Below are 9,594 nucleotides of genomic sequence, written 5' to 3'. Positions count from 1 at the left end.
ATTAATGTTTTATTTGGAGGAGAGGAAGAAATTAAAAGAAATGAGAAGAAAAAAAAAGTGAGAATTGGTTTTATAAGAAATACATGAAAAGTAAAATAAAGTGAAATTTGTAATTGTTTGATAAAGTGTAATTAAGTGAAAATGGAAGAAAAATAATATTTTTAAATTATATTTTATATAACTAGATTTTTCTGTATAAAATTATTTAGACAATTACATATTGTAATGTAAAAGGATATTGCAATGTATGTCAAGAATTGCCTTATATGTCAACAAGCTAAAGCCTCTAATACATTACCTGCAAGCCTTTTGCAACCTTTACCCATTCCCAGTCAAATATGGGATGACATAGTTATGGATTTTATTTCGGGACTTCCTCCTTCGAATGGGTTCACGGTAATATTTGTTGTAGTGGACAAACTTTCGAAGTATGCTCATTTTGCAACTTTAAAATTTGATTATATGAGTGCCCAGGTTGCTGAATTATTCATGAAGATATTGATTAAACTCCATGGTTTTTCAAAGACAATTGTCTCTGATAGAGATAAGATATTTACGAGTCAGTTTTGGAAATAATTGTTCAAATTGAGTGTCACAATCTTAACTATGAGTACGACATATCATCCACAATCTGATGGTCAAGTTGAGGTAATTAATCATTGCCTAGAAGTGTATCTTCGTTGCTTATGAGAATCCTAAGGCCTGGAAAAAGTTCTTACCATGGGTAGAATTTTGGTATAACACTGTTTATCACAACAGCACTGGTATGACACCATTTAAAATCATATATGGAAAAGATCCTCCTTTAGTGGTTAAATATGATCTAGACTCTAGAGTCCAATGTTTCACCTAACATTCACAATTTATTACAACAACGTGATATCATTCTGGCACAATTAAAACAAAATTTGATTAAAGCACAACAACATATGAAAAAAATTGTTGATCAGAAGAGGTGTCAAGTGGAATTTGAAGTTAGGGACATGGTTTTGGTCAAGTTAAAGTCATATAGACAAAATTCCTTAGCCCTACGGAAGAATTAGAAGCTTGGGTTAAGGTACTTTGGACCATTTCCAATCATTCAACATGTTGGACCTGTAGCTTACAAGCTATTATTGCCACCTTCTGCCAAGATTCACCCAGTTTTCCATTGTTCACAATTGAAACTCTACCTATGGTAACTAATGAGATTGGCCCTATTCTACAATCTTTATCAGTGTTGAAATCACGTATCATTCTCAAAGGTGATCAACAAGTAACTCAAGTTCTCGTACAATGAGAAGGCTTGGAAGAGTCTCATGCAACGTGGGAAGATTATGCTGCCATTAAGGAAAATTACTAGGACTTCAACCTTGAGGAGAAGGTTGATTTTAATGGGGAGGAAATGTAATATGTGAAGGTGTTGAAGGGGTAATTAAGGAACCTAAACACAGTGAGGATGTTACGGTTAGTGGCAAGAATAACTCAATAACAAACTCGAGTTTGAAGGAAATCGAGTATAACAATTAAATATATAGATTAAGGATATGATCTATTTTATTTCTATGAATTCTCTTATAGCTATCATCGTGTAGCTTTTTCCTTGTTTGGTTATGCATTATTGCTATCATAACACCCTGAGGTTTTTTCATTCCATACACCGATTTTGTTAATCATAGTTAATTTTTAATTTTTAATTGTTACAGAACAGTGAAGGCATAAATTTGGTTCATTAATTGTTCATAGTTTTAGGGAAAACTGTAGAAAATAAGAGAGACGAGTAATACTAGTATTGGGTGAATGTAGCAACTCACTGTACTTTTTATTGAATAAGAGATGGCCTTTAAATAGCCATTGTACAACGTACCAAATTAACAAGAAGATAACAAAATATCTTATCAAAACAAATTTTATCAAAAACTATCTTATCTAAACTGAAACAAATAAAATAGATAAACTAACTCGGATATCTTTAAAATTTAAGATTATCTAACAAAACTCTCCCATAAGCTTAAATTTTTATTTTTTATTTGATTTCGATGCCTCTTCCACCAGAGCGCGATACTCCTCCGCGTACCATGGTCCCGCGAGCCACACGATGTCCAGCACCCCCGGCGCCGCGGTGGCCGATGCCTCTTTTGGGACACAAAAGTACCTGTTGTTCTTTGATCCACCTCTAAACCCAGAAAATACTTCATGATGCCCAAATCGGTCATCTCAAACTCCCTCTTCATCACTTCTTTAAACTCCTCAACTAATTCAGCTTTGCTTCCCATCTCACTCTTCTCAATTGATCCGATCTCCTCATCCATTTCTTTCTTCCATCTCTCATCAAGTACCGCCTCTTCAAATTTTATGTCTTCTGTTCCTGTCAATAGACATACTACATGTAACTCGTCAGTGGAGTTGTAGATGTCTTGCAAGCTCCGAGTTCTAAGCTGCTCAGGTTCATCATCTTCCTCGGAATGCTCATTGGTCCTATCCGAGCTTCTCCCTATTATCTCCGATCTCTCCCTCTCAAAGTTCGAGCTCCCCGAAGTCTCTTCAGAGTTACTCCAGCTCCACTCGCTTTCCTCATCTACCTGGACATCTCGGCTTACCAGAATTTTTCCTGTAACAGGATTGTACAATTTGTAGGCTTTTGCCTTTTCATCATACTCGATCAAGATATACTTCTTGCTCCTATCATCAAGCTTCGTTCTGAGCTGAGCTGGAACATGACCGTAAGCAAGGCTTCCGAAGATCTTGAAGTGATGTATACTCGGTTTTTTTCCACTCCATGCTTCTTGAGGTGTCACATCATCCAATTTTGAATGTGGGCACCTGTTCTGTATATATATAGCACACTGCACTGCCTCTGCCCAAAACTTTTCAGGCATATCCTTCCCTTTAAGCATAGCTCGGACCATATTAAGAATAGTCCGATTCTTTCTTTCAGCTACTCCATTTTGTTGAGGTGAATATGGAGCTGTGAGAAAACGTTTTATACCTTGCTCTTCACAGTATTCCATAAACTCTGTCGATGTGAATTCTCCACCTCTATCCGACCTCAATTTACTTGTTAGTCTCTTTCTCCACCATGACTTTAAACTTTTTAAAAGCTTCAAATGCCTTTGATTTTTCTTGCAAGAAATATACCCAGGTCTTTCGAGAGAAATCATCTATGAAAGAGGAAATATTTCTTACCACTGAAGGATGCAGGAGAGATTGGTCCACACAAGTCAGTGTGTATCAGGCCAAGTTGCTCCTTTACTTTGTACTCGGACGAGTTCGGAAAACTTGTTCTTGTTGCTTTCCGAGTACACACGCTTCACAAAACTTCTTGTCAAACTCAACACCACGTAGTCCGTGCACCAACTCCTTCCTTGATAGCTCGGCCAAACCTCCAAAGTTCAAATGCCCAAAATGAAAATGCCACATCATGGCTTCATCCTTCACGTCCAGCTTCAAGCACTTATTTTGAAGGATGTTCAGCTCTAGTTTATACATCCGATTCTTTTTCATCTCTACTCGGGCTATTAAACGATCATGTTTGTCCTTCAAATAAAGCACTCGATCCTTCATCAGAACCGAGTTGCCTTTCTCCATCATCTGCCCCATGCTTAAGATGTTATTCTTAAGCTCGGGAACGTAGTAGACATTCCTTATTTCTCCAACTCGTCCATCCTTCTGCATATGCCTGATGGTTCCACGCCCTTTTACCGCTACCTTGGAATCATCCCCAAATGACACGAATCCAGCCTTCACCATGATGAGTTCGTTGAAGAAACTCTCTTCTCCGCACATATGATTGCTCGCTCTAGTGTCCAAATATCAGATCGAGTTGTTTAAGCAACCTGAATCAAGCTCGGCTTCTGACTTCTCATCTGAGCTTGGAAGCTCAACTACTGATCTCTCCACGCAACTCAAGTTTAGCTGAACCTCGGAGGCACAACTCGGACGTAGCTTGGTCTCCGAGCTCTGCGTCATCATCAAAATTCCTGCTTCCTCGTCCTCTTCTTCTGTGAGAAGATTCTTCTCTTTCTCTTCACTTCGGCTTTTAGCTCGGCAATACTTTGCTATGTGACCGTATTTGCCACAGTTGTAGCAATTTGTCGATCTGCATTCCTTTGCGTAGTGGCCGAGTTTGCTACACTTATAACATTCCACCTCCGACCTTGGCTGACTTCCTTGGCTACGATCACCTCGTCTTTGTCCACCTCCATGATCACCTCGTCCTCTACCTCGTCCTTGATCACCTCGTCCTTTGCCTCGTCCTTGATCACCTCGTCCTTGTCCACTTGATCTTCGGCCCTGGGTGTTCCGAGTTTCATTCAAATCAAGTTGTGCCTGTAATGCTTGATCAAGAGTACCCTTCATCTTCCTCCTCCTTTGTTTGTGGGCTTCGAGTGACCTAGCGAGCTCTTCCAGTGAGAGAACTGACAAGTCCTTTGACTCCTCAATTACGCATGCAATACTCTCGAAATCATTTGTTAATGATCTCAAGATTTTCTCCACAATTCTACTTGCTGGCATTGGCTCCCCATTCCTTCCGAGTTGGTTAGCCAACTTCTCCACCCGAGTTATGTACTCGAATACTTGTTCCTTATCCTCCATCTTCAAACACTCAAACTCTCCTCGGAGAGTTTGAAGTCGGATCTGTCTGACACAGTAGTTACCTCTGTGCGCAACCTCCAAGATCTTCCATGCTTCCTTTGAAGATGCAGCGTTTGCAATCTTCTCGAAACCTGACTCATCCACGGCATTGTACAAAAAATACAAAGTCGATTTGTCCTTCACTCGTGTCTTTTCTAATGCGGCAATCTGAACCACAGATTGGTCTTCGTCCTCCTCGGGTTCTTGGAACCCCTTCTCCACTATGTCCCATAGACTTTGGGAACCCAACAGGGTCTTCATCTGTAAACACCAATTATCATAATTGGTTTTCTTTGACAGTTGTGGTACAGTCATTCCATTAACAACCTTCGCCATTACTCTCTCTTTCTTCTTTCTTCCCTTTCACAGGCGCACACTGTTTTCCTCTCACACTCAGCCCTCAGAGCATAAAGCTCTGATACCAATTTGTAGAAAATAAGAGAGACGAGTAATACTAGTATTGGGTGAACGTAGCAACTCACTGTACTTTTTATTGAATAAGAGATGGCCTTTAAATAGCCATTGTACAAAGTACCAAATTAAAAAAAAAAAAAACAAAATATCTTATCAAAACAAATGTTATCAAAAACTATCTTATCTAAACTAAAACAAATAAAACAGATAAACTAACTCGGATATCTCTAAAATTTAAGATTATATAACAAAAACGAAATAGGTCATGTTTGTATTATTTCTTTCCTTTTTGAGCAACAACCGTTAGTAGTTCAATCTCTCTGTAAATGAAGACAAGACTTTTTGTGGCAACAAGTGTTCTAAACGGTCTCTTTTTTTGTTCAACAAAATTATCCTTGTTTAGATTTTAATTTGCATCCATTGTTGGTCTTTCTATGATACGAATTAGAAATTACTCGATTTCAAATTCAATATTTTCTCTCATGCGATAAAAGTTTATGCTTTTTGCTTCAAATTCTCACAAGAAATGTCTTTCTTTGATATTGATAATAGAATGCGAGGATGAGAGAGGTTTATTCAAAAAGAAAAATAGGTGTAAGGTGTGTTTGGAGATAAGTTATCATACTTTCTTTTTAACTAGTGAGATAAAATAATTACTTTTATATTTTGAAATTAGTGAGTGTCCATTAAGCACTTTTCAAATAATTAATCAAACAAATAGCAAACATCAAGGGCGTGTGGGAATTAGAACATGACTCTTATTTGAATAAGTTTCTTAGTAAATATTTATAGATAAATAGGAGTAAATAAACATTTCTTTAAAGGCATGTGTACAGAAAATATTTTCTGAACTAATTTGATATCAACAAACAGACAGGAGCCATCAAATAAGAAACGCACAAAATTTATTTCATGACAAAAGGAAAACAAAATCAAGAGAGAGAGAGAAAAGTGCCACTTTCCATAAATCATAGCAAACCAAATTAGCATATGCTGAAGTTGTTGGATCTGAGAGGGAAATTAACTATACATGACGATGACATTACAAACTAGCAAGAGAGAAGTGGAAGACGATGATGATCAACCAAAGAATTTGGGGTCATAGCCATTGCTAGTGGTGGCCAAGATGTAGTAAGCAACAACATGGCCAATGGAGCCCCAAGCCAAGACATCAACTATGTTGAAGCCAACAGGGTCATTGGACTTGAGGAGGCTGACATACTCCTTGGCACGTGTGTCACCAGCCTCAAAGTGTGTGAGACCATTCTGCTCAGGCACTTGTTTTGCCACATTCTCCCTTTGGAAGTTGAAGAACACAAACCTCCCAAGGAAAAGGGAGAGGCCAGTGCTGAGGCTTATCACAAGGGCAGAGTTCAACTCAGCTCTCACAACACCACCACCACGAGGGACCCTTTTCTTGCTGCTTACTTTGGTGGCAATATTGGACCTTGTGAGGGGTCTTAGGCCCTGAAAGGACACGTTGGAGGGCTTCACAAGGTTGTGGCTTTGGTGGTTGTGGAGGGTGGGAGACAGGGATATCATGGATGAGGCTGAGGCTGAGGCTGCCATTGTGCTAGAGCTATAACAAAAGATGTTAAGAGTGTTGTGGTCGTGCACTAAGTGGATGGAAGATGTGAGATTATGGGATCATATACCATGGAAAGGGGTGGTGGAAGAGAGAGATAAGATGCTTTGTAAATGTAAGCCATGGAATATAGATTTGCCTCATGACTTGGCTTGGCTTTATTGGTTGGTTTTGGATCACATATTTATTGCTTTCTCCTTTTGGGTGAACTTGTATTGCAATTTTAATGTAATATTGTTTGCTAATTGCTATCATCACCCCATGCTGTAATATTTACTTAGTATTTAAAATAACTTACGATTTTTTTATTTTTTATTTTAACTTTTGAAGTTTTTTATTTTTATTTATTTTTTTATATAAGTGTTTATGTAGAGATCTACATGATCTTTAAGCAATTAATCTAAATATGACATTTATCATTTTTTTCATAAATTAGAAATTTTAAGTACATATTGTGTAAGAATTAACTGTTAATAGTTCAAGTCCTTAATTATATAATAATTTTTCAATTGCATGAGACTAAAATTTGGACCATTAAATACTTTACTTAAATATTGGTATTATTCTCAAATGATTTTAAAAAATAAGAAAAATTACGTAAGTAATTTTGAAAGTATTAGGAATTATTCTAAATAATATCTTAAACATTCAAAAATATTTTAAATTAATCCCTGAATTTTATTGAAATGCATCGACTTAAGAATTAAAAATTGAAGAATATTTAATATTTTAGATATTAAAAATATTACTTTAAAGACCATTTAAGAAAGGGAGTAATAGTTCGATGACAAAATTGGTGATTTATTCTTAACTTTATGTTTTGTTTTCCAAGTTAAACTATTATTATTATTATTATTATTATTATTATTATTATTATTATTTCCTCAGGCTTAAAACTTCACACCGACAAACTAATTGCAAAAGGTTAATAGTTAACCAGTATTCCAATTAAAATTAAACATTTTCCCTATTCAAATAGCTTAGTTTTTAAGAGAATCGCAAATAAAAGAAACTGAATTAGTGGAATTTTTTACTGGAATAATATTTTTTTTTAAAAAAATTACAAGAATGATCACTGTGCAGGATTATTTACCAAGATAGAACCATTTACTGTTCAAGCTCAGAATTCGGTTCCCCGGGAACCGAATTCTGAGCATCAAAATGTAATTTTTTTTGTTTTTTCAACTCAGAATTCGGTTCCCGGGGAACCGAATTCTGAGTTGGTTTTAAATTTTTTTTTTTTTCGTGTATGGGGGCAAATGTGGGCTGATCTGGGAAGCGGAACGGCCCGTTCCAAAAGCAGAACGGGCCGTTCTGCTTAAAAAAACAGAGTGCAAATTCTGAATGTGAAACGGCCCGTTCCAAAAGTAGAACGGCCCGTTCTGCTTAAAGAATTTGCACTCTGTTTCTTTAAGCAGAACGGCCCGTTCTGCTTTTGGAACGGGTCGTTCCGCTTCCCAGATCAGCCCACATTTGCCCCATACACGAAAAAAAAAAAAAAAATTAAAACCAACTCAGAATTCGGTTCCCCGGGAACCGAATTCTGAGTTGAAAAAACAAAAAAAATTACATTTTGATGCTCAGAATTCGGTTCCCAACAGTAAATGGTTCTATCTTGGTAAATAATCCTGCACAGTGATCATTCTTGTAATTTTTTTTTAAAAAAATATTATTTCAGAAAAAAATTCGAATTAGTGTGGTAGAAAAATAATTGTCATAAAATCCAACAAAAAGTAGATTTTGTTGCTTCTCTTAGCAATTTATCCAAATCATGTTCTGAAGCTTCAATATCAGAACAGGTTGAGAATCAAAATTTTAATTGATATTTTACTAATCAATATGTTTCTATTTAAATTGATGTTTAACAAAAAAGAAATACAGACACGTGGATTTAGAAAATTTATTAAGTGAAGCAGTAAAATATTTTATAATATATTTTTATTAAAAAAAATATAATAACATTTTTTAGAAAAAATATATTTTTGTGAGAAAAAAATTAATATACCTATTTTTTATAGATTAAAACTTTCTCATAAATAGAGTATTAATTTCTTCTTTTTTTCTTTTTTTGTCTAATATTATATTTATGTATAGCTTTGTAATTCTTAATGACTTATTTAATATTAGAGGAACAAAATGGTATAAATTATTAAGATAAAGATAATATAATTATTTTTTTTTATCTTTTTTAAATTTCTATGTTCATTTAAAACAAAAGTATTTTATGAGAACAACGCCTATTTTTTTATAAGCGTAAATTTATTTTTTTATTAAATATGTTTAAGTAAAAATAATAAAAATCTTGTATAACAATTATTCTCATTCCTCTTAATTTGGATCCTCTCCTACCAACACATAATGTACATATACAAGATCAAAAGGGTTAAAAATTAAATTAAAAATTAAAAAAAACTATATTTATAAACCAAATTATGAATCTTTAATGAATAAAGAAGTCATAATCTTTTAGTCAAAAAATAATATATATTATTATAATAATAAAAATTAAGATAATTTTGTCATAAAGTGAAAGAAATTACACAATAGAATAAAATATAAATGAAGTATTAATATATTTTAGGCTAAAAACCTATTTTGGTCCCTTATAATAATTGTTTGTTTCAATTTATTCTCACTTTTATTTTTTGTCTCAATTTGGTCCCTCATAAGTTAATTGGTTTCAATTTGGGACTTCTGTCCAAATTATTTAAACGGAGTTAACTGTTGGCCATGTGGATGTCACGTAGATGCATACGTGGATATTACGTGGACCCCAAATTTTGTGAAAACACCTGGAACCAGAACGGGCCGTTCTGGATGCACTATTGGTGTGTTAATTTTGCATCTGAAACGGGCCGTTCTAGATGCAAAATTAACACACCACCAGTACATCAGAACGGTCCGTTCTGAAACTAGAACGGCCCGTTCCACGACTGAGAATAGAATATTATTTATTAATTTTATTAAAAAATATAATAATT

The 9,594-nt window shown here is 35.1% G+C and overlaps 2 protein-coding genes across 2 annotated transcripts; both read right to left on the bottom strand.

The window, feature by feature from the left end:
• Positions 1 to 1,077: 1,077 nt before the first annotated feature.
• On the bottom strand, positions 1,078 to 2,990 carry LOC145952725 (uncharacterized). The gene is made up of 2 exons (XM_083065667.1): positions 2,135 to 2,990; positions 1,078 to 1,208 (listed from the first exon to the last, which is right to left on the bottom strand). Exons 1-2 carry the CDS (start codon positions 2,988 to 2,990, stop codon positions 1,078 to 1,080), a joined length of 987 nt encoding a protein of 328 aa, XP_082921793.1.
• Positions 2,991 to 5,968: 2,978 nt separating this feature from the next.
• On the bottom strand, positions 5,969 to 6,674 carry PSAG (photosystem I subunit G). Its single transcript, XM_020368518.3, has one exon. The coding sequence runs from the start codon at positions 6,595 to 6,597 to the stop codon at positions 6,109 to 6,111; it is 489 nt and encodes a 162-aa protein (XP_020224107.1). The 5' UTR covers positions 6,598 to 6,674; the 3' UTR covers positions 5,969 to 6,108.
• Between the last annotated feature and the right edge of the window lie 2,920 nt (positions 6,675 to 9,594).

The sequence above is a fragment of the Cajanus cajan genome, chromosome 10 (assembly GCF_000230855.2).
Source record: "Cajanus cajan strain Asha chromosome 10, NIPB_CcT2T_4, whole genome shotgun sequence".
Lineage (NCBI taxonomy): Eukaryota > Viridiplantae > Streptophyta > Magnoliopsida > Fabales > Fabaceae > Cajanus > Cajanus cajan.
The sequence above is the reverse complement of the archived record's forward strand: the minus strand, read 5'-3'. Positions and strand labels throughout refer to the sequence as shown.